The 13,557-nt window shown below is 52.2% G+C and overlaps 2 protein-coding genes across 2 annotated transcripts; both read right to left on the bottom strand.

Moving 5' to 3' along the window:
• Positions 1–252: 252 nt before the first annotated feature.
• TGME49_318600 (DNA /pantothenate metabolism flavoprotein) lies at positions 253–4,296 on the bottom strand. Its single transcript, XM_002369758.2, has 3 exons — positions 3,306–4,296; positions 1,142–2,506; positions 253–725 (listed from the first exon to the last, which is right to left on the bottom strand). The coding sequence occupies exons 1-3, from the start codon at positions 3,504–3,506 to the stop codon at positions 624–626; spliced, it is 1,668 nt and encodes a 555-aa protein (XP_002369799.1). The 5' UTR covers positions 3,507–4,296; the 3' UTR covers positions 253–623.
• A 1,718-nt stretch (positions 4,297–6,014) lies between these two features.
• On the bottom strand, positions 6,015–13,556 carry AP2IV3 (AP2 domain transcription factor AP2IV-3). The gene has a single exon (XM_002369759.2). It carries the CDS (start codon positions 11,444–11,446, stop codon positions 7,337–7,339), a length of 4,110 nt encoding a protein of 1,369 aa, XP_002369800.1. The 5' UTR covers positions 11,447–13,556; the 3' UTR covers positions 6,015–7,336.
• Position 13,557: the final 1 nt, after the last annotated feature.

Below are 13,557 nucleotides of genomic sequence, written 5' to 3'. Positions count from 1 at the left end.
AGGTGTGCGTTGTACCACTCCTCTATTCGGCAGCCTGGAAACCTGTATATTAGATACCTTCAACGGTACTTCTCCGCATCAACTATCTACCCTACCAGTCCGCATAGTAGAATACAGCTCTCGACAGCGGGGGGTATGTTAGACGTAGATCTGTTTTTTAAAAATGTTTTAAATTTTGAAAAAAAAGGGAATTTCAAAATTTATAAAGTTGCAATTAACGCAAAAAACTCTTTAGAAAGTAGAATAGGTACTTCTATCCGTTAAGCGACAATCCTACCACTTAGATTTGTCGAATCACTAAAACCGACTTTCGTCCTTGTTTTTGTAGTTACACTCACAATCAAGCCTTCTCTTGTTACAGAGGCTACTGCGATGAACTGGCATTGTAGCTCGACACGCATACTGTCGGAAGCACCTTGGACACTAGACAGTACACTGTTCATGAACAATCAATGACGTGCCTGACGCGGTGACACTGTTGCCCACGCCATCGACAAACTCATACAACCACTGCAAAATTTGAAAAGCCTTACTCCGCCTATTTATGCACGAGATGGTGACCACTACGCTATGGGCAAAATCCGACATTCGAGCGAAAGAGTGCCTCCTCTCCTGAGCAAAATCTAGACGTCCTCCTTGTGCGGTAGCTGTATGGCTTTTTGCTGCCTTCGTGTGCGCAGCTGGTTTACCACCTGAACCAATTGAGCTTCAATACAGCCTTCTCCCTGCAGAAACAGGGAAGAGGTCCAACAGCTGCCACCGTCAAAACAGGAAGAAAGCATAACTCGGAGGCAAGCCCAGCAAGGAACCATGAAACGGATGCCAAACTCTTGCCAGATCGGAGCCTCCGAAAATAAAAAATTTGTTGATAGATGTTCGACATTCTAGCGGCTCCACCATAGACTTAATTGATGCACTGTTTTCCATCATAATTCTTAAACACTGCAGTCACCGATAAGCTGGGAGCAGCACAGATACTCAAGTTTCTAAACGGGGTCACTTGTTCTTACCCTTCTGTACTTGTATACATTGTATGGATCTTTCGAGATGATGTGGTGAGTTCGTCGATCCAGAAGCATCTCATACAGTATTACATTCTTTACACGGTCTCGTCGCGAACCAAGTTCCAGTCTCGACTTACCAGCACAACGTTGCCACCGTCTGTTCTTTCTTGAATTCCCAAGCGTCTAACTTTGCCGTCACTGGTGATATCAAGGGGCGGCGCCTTTTCGTCTGGGTCCCAAAACACTGTGACGGTGTGGTGTCTTGAGTGGAGAAGATTGGCAACCACAATGTCGCAATTATATAGACGGAGAGAACGGCGAGCTTTGGCGTGAAGCGTTTCAGCATTCGTTTCGAGCTTGAAGGACATGAAAACGCAATCAGGATTCAAATGTTTCACGAGGCCGAGCATCTTCGGCACCTGGTGAAGCGCGAGAGTGATACCATTGTCAGCCGCACCGGCACGCGTGCCCGACGGCGGCTTCTGTGCCAGGCCACCTCTACGATCACCGAAAGTGGGATCCGCTATCCTCGCGCTGTTTTGGCTTTCGGCAGCGGCTCTTTCCAAATGCTCTGCGCCTTCACCGTGTGCAGATTGATTCCCAGGCAAAGCTCCGTCGTTGTTGCTCTTCCCTTCGCCTTGTTCAATAGACGTGTCACAGTCCCCCGACCGCTGGCGATTCTTACCACTCTGGGGCAGCATGCATGTTTCATCGATCCCAGGTCCCGTGGGTTCCGTTTGGTGTTCGCTGCGGCGGAACTTCTTTCGATCGCTTTCACCCGGCACACAGGGCTGACTCGAATCCGTATATGCCTTGCCGCACGGCTTAGGGGTGTGGCGACGACTTTCCAGTTTGTGCGTCGACATGTGAGAGGCAGGAATATAGAAGTCGGAGACAGCGGCGCATGCGCAAACAACCAAACTGTCTCCAAGTGGACGGCACCGTCTCAGAATCTCCTGCCACAGGAAGAGATATTCCGTTATTGTCTGAAACGATACGCACAGAAGACGGTCTCTGCAGCATCTGTACGCCTGAACCGCTGCCTCTGCCTCCTGATTACACACCAGAGCCACGCCACCACCGACACTTCCTGTTTCGCAGTGTGTGGAATTCCCTGCCGACAGATCGAGAAAGGAGTTTGTCCCAATACTCAATCTGCTTCTAGGGGCAGCTCCAGTGCTTGTGCTGTCTCTGTCAATGCTGGATGCCATCTGTTGCGCGCCGTTCCGCTCCGCAGGGCTCTCCTTATGAGATCTAGAGTCTCTTCCGAGAATGAGGCATGGTGTCTCCCCACTAAAGACTGATCCCTTATCGGAAGACAACTGGATGCTGTCAAGGAACGCAGGACCTGGTCGTTGTGGAAGCACATGGCGAACGAACGGCTGGATGGAGTTCGGCGAAGAAAGGAAAATAACATAGTAGCCAGCCAACAAGAACTGCTCACACAGTGCTGCGCCTCGCCTTCCAGTGCTGAAGTTCGCAATAAAGCGAATGGTGTTTCTCTGCGGGGACAGGCAGCAGCACACCACGACTCACAGTCGCCCATTCAAACACAGTCGGTCACTCTCTTACGATGTAGTGGCATGCTCTGCGGTCATGATGAAAACACGAATACGCTAGAAATTGTGGAACACTAAGTCCCGAACCTATACATTTGCTCGGTGATATGCTGTGCCGTTTCAAAAAACCTGATGCAAGTGTGTTGTTGAATGTTTATCTATCCACATCTGCAGTTATGTATGCATATGGTTCTACACTGAGATATCAACACAGATCCGTGTTTCCAACAGGCAGGCAGTGCAGTGCGCGTACAAGAAGTACAGTTTAGGATGTACGGGTACGACCTGGCAATGGCTGTCTGACGGCTCGTCGTGTCGCAGCCCTTCGGTGTTACCTAGAGTGAATGAGTGAAATTTAACATGCTCCGTCACCTGTTGCTTGGAGAGCAGTGTACAGAGGCTGTCGAAGTCTAGTACTTTGGCAGAGAGGACTGCAGTTGACATATTTGTCAACAAATGACCATAAATGCACTGCTGTTCGACTTACACGTAAATCAACGTTGCAAACCCAGGCCACTCCAGACTATAGGCGTTTTGGTCTAGTTCTACACGAGGCATGCCCTCCTGACATGACTCCCGTAGCGCGTGCGTGCCTGCGTGTCGGTGTTTGGAAGTATGCTCCGTGTCACCACCGTAATGCAGGGAGTGGTCTCCGTCACCTGGAAATATGTTTTGTTCTAAAGCTGTTATCGGAAGATTGGTCATTGTAATTCAGTGACCCAGATAACCATGATCAGCTTACTTCAATCGGTACATTTGTCCCGCCTGACGTAATGAAGGCTACCAGCTTGTGTGGTAACCGAGAGTCCGTTTGCGTGCCGTGTACATTGATGGAACTCAAGAACTGTGAAACGGCTTCGGAAACCGCGGGAAGCTGCACTGGAGGTGGCTCCGAAGCGAAGAACTGCGAAGCACCTTCTAAATATGAAAAACTCGACGACATCTCACTTGGGTTGCTTGTTGAGCAGTAAAAGATCTTCGTGTACCGGGAGACAGTGGGAGTCTGCACCGTCTCCACATAAGACAGGCTGGCAATATGGGAATGTTCTACAAGAGAGACGAAAAGTGCCGGCTCACAAATGCATTGCTAGCAGTTAGCAGATCACAAACTGATTTCCCCAGCACGCATACACACACGCATGTACACTGGGATAGCATAGGCTGGCTTCGGCGCCTGCGATAAACAACCTGTGCACACGGGATGTCAGAACTGTACTGCACATGGCGGCTGAGGACAGGGACCGAAACGGCTTCGATCAGACTACGCAGGATGCTTGTCAAGAATTGAAGGCAATAACAATACAGCGGGGACTCTCCTTCATTCTACCCGGGTCTGTGCCGGACAGTAATTACAGTGTCCAGCCGGGGGTAGATGCAGTGTGCGCAAATCCGCGGCATGGAAGAAAATTGCAACACTGGGAAGCGCCGCTTAATGACCCATCAAACAGGAACAATCATAGTTGCTGCACCAAAGATGAGCTCAACGGAGTTCTAAAACGGCACAGAGGAGCTTAGATGTGCGAATATATGAATTCAACGGGGGGATGCATTTCTCGGCATACACAGCTCAACGGGTCCCTTCTTGTCCACAGTGACTATAAACGACGCGGGCCCACATTTCCTTCTCAAACTAACGTGAGGAAACAAGTTTGATGACATCGGAAATAAGAACATTAGAAGGGACGCAGAAATCTGTCAAAAGCTCGAAGTGAGAATTAAGAAGTGACGACACTGAACTACAACGAACCTACCGTTGCAAAAAAGACAACAGCCGGGCCGCCTGCATGCATGCTCCGGCTGCTGACGTCACCATCGGACTAGCAGTACCATTGCCTCGAGAGAGATCAGGCGGTGTGACAAACGAGCGAGCGGTGAATGACTTGTTTTCTGTGCATGCTACCCATAGCTGTGACTCCAGGACGCCCCAGAACTTGAAGTGATTATTTTATGGCTTATCACAAACTCACGAAATCTTGGTGGAATTCATGCCGGGCGTCCGTCTTCGTTAGATCGACACGTGCTGCTGCCAGGTGTATCCGGTGCTGGAGAGAAGCTAAAAGGAAAGTTGAAGGCGTTTTCTCAGGTCCATTATTGACTTTTGGACGCGCCAAAATGACCACGATGTGCGACAGGAATTCAATACGGAGGGCGAGACCCCTACGAAACCGCTACGCGGCAGTGGGTTGCCGTTACCCGTGAAATAGGTATCCCCTGTGCGATAATTTTCTTACACAGATCTGAGCTACAAATAAGACAAAAAAGATGAGTGTCTAAAAACATAGCCACCATCTGGGAGAGAACAAGTTTCGAAACTCCTCAAAGGATGCAGGGACGTGTTGTTCTATCCTTGCATGGAAAAAGGTGGCATACCGTGCAAGTTCCGAGGAAGCAGGGGGGATGAACTTTTTTTATAAGCTCTGCTTTGTCACCATAGACTGAACGGGCGTGCACAGATGTCTCGGACTCACGTTTCGCACTCTTAGCCTTCAGTGAGTTGTTCTGTTTCTCCGTATTTCGACTGCGAAAGATACATCGAATTTGGATACCTACGACTGGATAAAATCAGCATCAGAAAAGGTATAAAGTGTTTCTGAAAAAGGGTCCAGGCATCAACAACGCTTAGTGCATTGTCAGGCACGCAAATGCTATGTTAGTGGCCGTGAGATTCGAAGAATTCGGGACACAGCACACGACCTCACTTCAGTGCAAGGCTTCACATACTGTTGTCTAATGAGTTATCAACATGACAATTGTAAAGAGACACACTAGGGACAAAACTCCTGCATACGGGAAATGAGTTGACCATGGTAGTGCACTGTCTTGATGAACGTGAAAATATGAGCATCACAAGGGTCGAGAGATTATCTTGTACTCCTGCAGCTACCACAGCGTAAGAGTGGCAGAAACCGCGGTTAAATCTCAACTGTCCAGTCCGTTCCCTGAAGCAGGGACACCACTTTCACCATTGCCCCTCGTTCGCTGTACAGATCCGTTGTGTACCGACGCCGCTCTTTTGTAGTGATCGAATGCAACTAACGAGTCTCCCCATGAGGGCTCCGGCACTAGAGCTCACAGATAGGGAGGTCCTGCGATAGTTGTTTCCCCGGGCACACGCCAAGAAAATTGTGCCACAGACGGGTGCTAACGGTGAACGACACCTATGAAGAGAGCCACACTGTGAGCTTCAGTGCTGTGTATAGAGGAGATGAACTAAAACACGAATGCGACGGAAGTATACATCTACCAGAAAGGCTATGATGTTGAGTCATGAGACAGCGTCCGGGTGGATATGTGAGCTTGTAACGCTACCGTGAGTATCACGTGCCACGCATCCTCCATTCTACCCTGTGCGACCTACGAGTTCGATAAGAAGAATCTATCGTGACCGTTCTGTCTTTTATAGGCCACATGAAGGTACAAGAGACAATCTTCTGTGAACAGCGAGTGCTGGGACATTGATCAATAGATAATACTTGACACGAAACATAAGACAGTCAGGATCAGTCACGAACCCACTTGTCTCAGTCCGCACACGCTACATGCTCTTGTTCACACTTACACAGCCGTTACCACAGTATACACAACAAACCACCCTTCGTCTCTCAACATGAAACAATGCGGCAGCCTGGAATCAGCCCCTAACCAATAACAAAAACAACACCCCGCAGAACAACAAGACATGCGTCCCACGCCCAGGCACTTCAACCACAACCTCGACTGTCCGTTTTTGTGAGAATGCAAGAGCACCTGCGGTTAATGGCTTGGCGCGAGTATCTACATAACACCGACATAACAGACCCCCCCCTGAAACGTCGGAATGCCAAGCGGTAAAACTCCGAGTCCCTGCAAATGCCCGATCATGGCATACATGTTACATGGAAACGACTGCCCTGTGTGTCAATTAGCGCGACACCATTCATCCTCCAGACCGGATAGCCACCATTGGCGCGCGTCAGACTCCACACTTTCAACAGCAAGTCTTGCTCCGCACTGATTGTGTAGTCCTGACAAGAGATATATTACCTGGCCGTCTTCATCACGAGCCATCACGCCGCCGACAACAGCATAAATGAAAAATCTTTGCAGCGGGTATGACAAAAAAAACGGCCTGCACACCGCAACCTCGCGCACGCCGACGATGCGCTGTACAGTGGCAGCTATCAGGGGGATCGACATAACCATATGAGACAGAACCCTGGATACGTAGGCGATGAAACTTGTAGAAGGAAAGTCAGTCCGTCCAGCTTAACCGCAGCACATGTCCTAACAGAAATGAGGAATATACGCTGGGAAGGTGGCTGGCGCACTGGTACCTCACGAGAGTATAGGAACCACGGATGACCCACCCTGTTAACGCGCTGATATACAGAAACAGCACCACGAAGTATCATCTGCACCATCACGGGCACAGTGGATGAGAAATTCCATTCTGCCGTCGGTTAGTCCTGAGTCGACCTGGAGTGAGCCACAGATTTTGAGCCGTTGCACCAGTCTCCGTGGCTTCAATCGTTGAGGGCAGCACTACTCCTGAAGTCCTCTAGAGAAACAGCGGGTTGTATAATGTCCAATACGGACACCTTCCTGCAGAGCGCTGTAGATTTGGGAGTTCACCCCCAGCAAGCACCACGACCTCGTCTCGACCACAGAGGTTTAACTTCGAAACGAAGATGCCGGTTAACAAAAATCCTTTGGTTATAAACAAGGACCCGTCACCACTATAAACAACTGGACTGGCACCGTGTTCAGCCGTTTCATGGCCAACTGGTCACCTGTTTACGCTGCGTTGTCCCCTGATGAAGGGGCAATGGCCTGTTGCTTTCCGGAGCATTCAAAGCAGTTGCAATAGTACGTGAGAACAGATGCCAATAAAGACAGCTGTTCGGCCTCCGAAAGGTATGACGGCAGAGTGAGCGTGGCAAGGCAGCCGCGAAGCAACACTGCGAACGGTTCTAGCTGGCTCTCGTCAGCTGTCCGTGCGAATTCCGTGAAGTCGTCTAGTGCTCGGGCGCACCACGCCGCGAACTGCGGCGTATCATCACTCCCGCTGACGATACACCTTTTTTCGCCGTCGCTGCCTTCTTTTGGAGCACCCGCAATCAGCACAAGCGACTGTGAAGCGCATTGAATCTTTTGACACTTTCCTTTACTCGCAACAGGTAAAGCGAATTCTTTGAGGTTCTGCAGAACATTTAGGACGCGCTCCCGCTCAGAGATCACATTTTCGTCGCCAGTACCCCTGGTGATACACTCGGTGCGATCTGGCGCGACAGGCTCTCGACTCCGATAAGCAGTTGAACGTCCATCTTGAGCGCAAGGGATAATAACTTCTCTCACTCCCGCAGGCCCACTTGAACATTCACCGCCACCGGTCTTTTCAATCGCGGAATCGGCATCAAGTCCTATTTTGCGGCAAACCGGCATGTCGTCGGTAATCGTTTTTTCTGACGTTGCTGAACTCGTTCGCAAATGATTTCCCAGGTCCTCGACTTCTTGCTTCATCCCGTTTCTCACGTGCGGATTTGAGCTTTCGCTGGTTTCCTCATCAACGCTGCCGTCAACAGAGTCCGAGATTTCCTGGATTGTCGTACCTGCGACATTCGTGCCGCGTGTTTGTGCCTTATCTATCCACTTGTCACCGTCCGCGCTGGCGGTTGTGGCTGCAGAAACAACACGGTGCAGGAGAGCTTCCGGTGACCGAACGGGTATTTGCGCAGCAAGGCAGGGGCTATTTCCAGATCCGGTACCAATCGACAGTTTGTTCCTCTCGTCAACTGACGTAGTCGTGGATGCCCCTGCAAGATATTCGGCACTGCCATGTGCAGGACCGAAGTCAGCTTTCCTGTCGAGGGCGTCCACACGCTCGTCAGAATCTCTCCCCCTAAAGCCCTCACGTGGCGGGCCCTTCAGAGTAGTGTCTGACCCCTTGTCATCCAGACACGTGCTGTCGACCGCGGGAAGTGCTCGGTGTATCTCAGATCGTGTTCCCTCGTGCCCTTGTCCGTCGAACACTTCCTCTCGACTTCGACGAAAGTCGAACAAGGCCCCGGTCCTCGGCTTTTTCCCAAACGGAAGAAAATCATCCTCTCGGTTTCTGGACGTCGGTGGTGCGTCCAATAACGTCATTGCCCTCTGCACAATTGTCGGGGCACCATCCAGCTCGGTGCCATCATCACCTAGGCCACTCCGTGTGTTGCCATTGACGTGAGACGGGTTGGTCAGCATGGTACCGGTCCGTACGTTCTCTCTGAGACACTGCAGAAGGACGTTCGCCGACGGCCTTCCTCCCTCCGGAGCAGAGAGAAGAGAGGGGTAGTCGAGCTTTGGCGAAGAATGTGCACACCGAAAAAGCTGTTCAGCCTCCTCTCGAACTCTCACCCTGCGTGCGCCGCAAGGGAGCGAGTTGCAACCTTGAAGGACGGAAGAAAGCTCCGCTTTAGATAACGCATTCCTGTCTTCACGGGATCCATTCGAATAGCCTGGTCGCCCACACAGACACGGTGCTGATTGGCAGGACAGTTTGGAGGCTTTTGAGTGACTTCGCTGTAGACTGCAGCGCGGAGGCTCCTTCATGGACAAAACCCTTCGCAGCACTGCAGTCAACTGCTCGCCTTCGTCACCGTGGTCTTCCTCATGAATCAGACTGGATCGTGCTCCGCCATGCGTCCCGAGAGAGCGCTTAACTCCACATGTTAGTTCTTCCTCAGCACAAACTTGACTACTCCGCGACGGCTGTAACGGGTACTGCCCGCCTCCCAGAGGTCCGTGATACCGCGTGGAGTCCATACCCACTGGAGTTAACACGCCGTGAGACCGCAACGAGGGCGAGACCCCTGGGGAAGGACGCACGACGGCTGGAAGCAAGGCCGCCGCTCGGAGGGACGGACTTGTCTCGCCGTCGGTTTGAGAGTTCATGGATGACGGCGGACTCTGAGCGTAGGAATGCGGCGCATGTTTCATCCTTTCAGCGATGGCCTTTGCACGCGCTCGTTCCATTCCGAACTTCATGACACTCCAGCTGCGGCTTCGCTTCTTTCCGTGAACCTTCCAGCTGCATCGCCAAGACAAATTACCACGGCGAGTGTCGAAGTAAACGCCGCGGAAAGGTGGGAACTTCCGCGCCGCGCGGATGAGGCGGACTCGTGTCTCTTCTCCGGGGTCGTTCATGGGGTCAATGGGCTCGCTGCCTTCTTCGTCCTCGTCTTCCTCTTCCTCGGAGTCCCATCGTTGTCGCTTCGCACCGCGAAGGTAACCGTCTGCGGCGCCACTGTCATCGTCACTTTCTCCAAGTGCATCTGCTTCTGCGGAATCTGAGAGAAGCAAGCCTTGCGTAGAGGGTCGAAATTGCTGGCGATCCGTGATGGAAATGCTGGCAACCGTTTCCGAAGATGCAATTCCTGTAGGCCGTTTCGGTTTTGGTGCGTCCTCCTCCTGTTTACTGGCGCGCGATGCCCACGACGCTGCACTGGCCCCACTCGTACGGTATTCACCCGTGCGGGAGTTAGAACTAAAAGACGCTGTTCCGCCTGCTTCCTGTAGGCGTCCTCCAATGCGGGCCAGCTCCCTAGCTTCAGGTCGGCGCCGCCACTGGAGGTCATCCTGTTGAAGCTGCTGAAGCACCAGCTGCTGTGCCAGTTGACTGCGCAGGAAGGAACTCAGGTGCTCCGAGTGCGACGGACTCGTGACCGGGCTTTGCGGCTTCACGTCACCGTTGCCGACCTGCGAATATCTCGGGCTCCGACTGTGGTCTATAAATCCCCCGGTGCTGGCGTGACACTTGAGGTTACTTTCGGTTGGCGGCTTGAGATCGTCAGGCTCGCCCCACCCTGAGAGCGTGTTGCTGAGGCCTGCCACGCCTCCCTCAGAGGCGCCTATGGCAAGAGAGCGAAGCACCGAACCGCGCACCGGATGGTCGCCTCCCTCGTCGTCTCGGCCAGAACTGTCTGCCTTGAAGACTCTATTTTCTTCTGGTCCCTGAATCGAGGAAGAACTCAATGGCAGTTCGCGGCTGGACACGCTGCTGTTTCCACAGACCGGTCCTGTGGCCTCTCGCCTGTCGGGACGCACGGAATGGCCAGTGTCGTCGGCAGAGTGGTCCGGCGAAGAGCGCTTCTTGTCTTTTGAATCGTCAGTTTCTTCGGATAAGAGAATGCCGCTTTGCAACAAGTCCTCGGCTTCGAAACCAACACTAGAAAAAGACCGCATTTCTCTGTTGAGCGCATCACCCTGATGCCACACCGTGCTGGTTGATGACAGCCGCGAAATCGATGAATTCTCCTCTTGGATTGAACCTCCTCGTTTGTCTTCGATGAAGATTTTTTCTTCGGGGTCCTTGAACGGCGTCGTCATTTCCGCAACGTTAGAGCGTTCGTGGGCCGGATGCTCATCCGCGCTAAGAGGGGCTGCAGCAGCCACCGTTGATACGCTCTCCGCCGTCGCCTTCAACACGTCTGTTGCAACAAACGCGTTGCTTCCATCCACATCCAGAGGGTAAGACGCGTGCTCATGTGATGTATGCCTGCTCTCTGTTGAGCATTCGTGTGTATTTTCTGCCCCCTCGGAAACCGCACCAGCCGGGCGCGGAGGTGTCCGTCGTAAGCTCCTCTTGAGTTGGGGCAGCCGCGTGCCAGGGAGGACCTTGCTTCCAACTTTTTCTGCACCACCACTCGAGCCTTTTTGCGACAGTTTCACAGTGAATTGTAAGCTAACCTGCTCAACACATTTGGGAGTTGCATTTGTGTGCCGACGTGCACGTCCCCCGTAGCATCCGTTCCGTTGCGGGGAGAGAGAGGGGGTAAACAGCGAGACAGTCGGGGGCACAGAGCCGCCGGCTCCGCTTCGGCTGCTTTTCGGCTTTGTAACCCTCACTAGAGAGCCATCCGCCATGGGGTTTCCGAAGGATATACGTTTCTTTTTTCCCTGTCAAGTGCTTGCCTGCTGCAACCAATATACACGGATGGTTAGACAGGTAGAGCGCGTGCACCGGCGCCAACGCACGAGTGTGGCGCAGCACTCGACGTATGGGCTCTCTGGTTCATCTGAAGACGGGAGACGCACGGAGACCCCCGGGACAGTAGCAGACGGCGAAAGTTGGGCATTCACTTTCTTGTAAGGGGACTAACTCATTTACCGTTCCGGCTTAGCAGACGCAAACAAATCAGCCGACGAAGCTGAAAAACTTGTCACACTCTCGGCTTCCTGCGACGTGCACGGGCAAACGCCTACAGGGTTCCGGCCCACGTTGAGCAGATTTGCCACGCCTCGGACGGTGGCGACGAAGTCGTGGCAACTTCGAAGTTGAGACGTCAAACACAGCGTGTTCAGGCTGCACGTTCACTCGGAGGGAGCAAAAAGGTGTGACGAGAATTTCATGGAAAAACAGTTGAAGCAGAGCTCCGGATTCCTCCGTAACGGGAACCTCAGAACAGCAGCGTTGCGGACGCCCCGCGCAACGTGTCTCCGCATCGCCAGGGTCCTCTGCTTGTTTAGCGCGGTGAATCCGCTTTGGGAGGGGAAGGGAGGCGGTCCGGGTGCCCGATGCGTTTGCGCAACGTTGGAAAGCGCAACGAGGCCCCGAACTTGGTTGCTCCAGGCGAAATATACGTCAGATGGAAGGGGAGTGCCGACTCGACCCTCAACGCAGACAGGCTTGCGACAGCATTTTTTTTCAAACGGGCTGGAAACAGATATTTCCGTTTGGGAAGAACGCATCGACTGATATCTTCGCCGTTTTCGGGGGGAATCACACGAGCCCCCCTTCCCGCATCGACCAATAGACAACGCGCGCGGCGACACGCGACCTCTCTGACACGTCTCGAGCACGGACCCCACAGACGGGTTTGTCAGAACGAAAACTCCGATTTGTTAAAGATATCCGTGAATTCCTGTGTTTTGCCAAACAGCCAAGTAAACAGGGTAAATGTGTTCCGGGTGAAAGAGGGCCGCTCGCGCTCCTCACAACCTTGTGGGAGTGTGTGCAGGATGTATCTCACGGAGCGGCTGGACCGCCGTTTGACTGCGGAACGGCTAACCTTCTGCATGCGACTAAACATGGCCCTCGCTTACTTGGTTAGTTGTGCTTCTGGTCGACCCCAACGGATTCCCAGAAGTCTAGCACAGTAGAGGCCGCACCGGCCTCTGAACCTCTCTGTGACTGCAGAGGAGGTCAGTCTTTTGCAAAGAAGCCAAGTATTCCATGTAAAAGAGAAGAGAAAAAACATCATGAGCACAACCAACTCCCCCTTAGGGGTCCGCGCAACTTCTTAATCCGAGCCCATGCGGACACGGTCTGCACAGATCTGTGTCTCTCCGAGTCTCGCAGACGAACGGAAGAAATTCAAAAACGGGTGCCACACTTTCTTGATTTTCTCGTAGCTGAATCCAGAATCCGTCAGAGGTTTATCTGCCATCGACTGAGGGCAACTGTTCCGCAAGAAGACTGGTTTTGAGATATCTAACCAGTTTTGCAGTAACATTTTGTTGACAGAAACGGGGGGGGATGCACACAGCAGTGCTGTGACGAATCAACGTTTTTTCGTGCCAAAGCAGCAAACTCGTGTTTCGATCATCACAAGGTTTGTCAGCATATTTTCGAAACGGAGAAATCGGTTATCACCACGTCGAAGTGTCCCTCAGCATCCCGGTAATACGATAGTCTGCTGAGTCACTCGCTGGGTATTAGTGCGTTCCATTAGAGGCCGCCTTTATCTATGTTGAATCCTCTAAAGTGAACAAGTCGTTCCACTGTTATGGCAGACAAGTGCTTCTCACGCCCATCCCTCTCCATGCTACCCCATTTTCATGCGTACCGACTGAATGTGTTAATCAAGTGCGTACAACGGGGAGAGCCGATTCCCACCAGTGACTTCGGTTTGATTGTTCTAGTTGCACAGGTGGAGCATGTTTGCATTTTGATGGTACTGAGTAACCTGGTTCTTGACGCACATGCGGCAGCTGAATACGATTCTCTGCTAAAGCGTTGCGCAATGATGTTAGCC

This window comes from Toxoplasma gondii, chromosome IV, assembly GCF_000006565.2.
Source record: "Toxoplasma gondii ME49 chromosome IV, whole genome shotgun sequence".
NCBI classification, from domain to species: Eukaryota; Apicomplexa; class Conoidasida; order Eucoccidiorida; family Sarcocystidae; genus Toxoplasma; species Toxoplasma gondii.
This window is presented reverse-complemented; position numbering and strand designations above follow the sequence as displayed.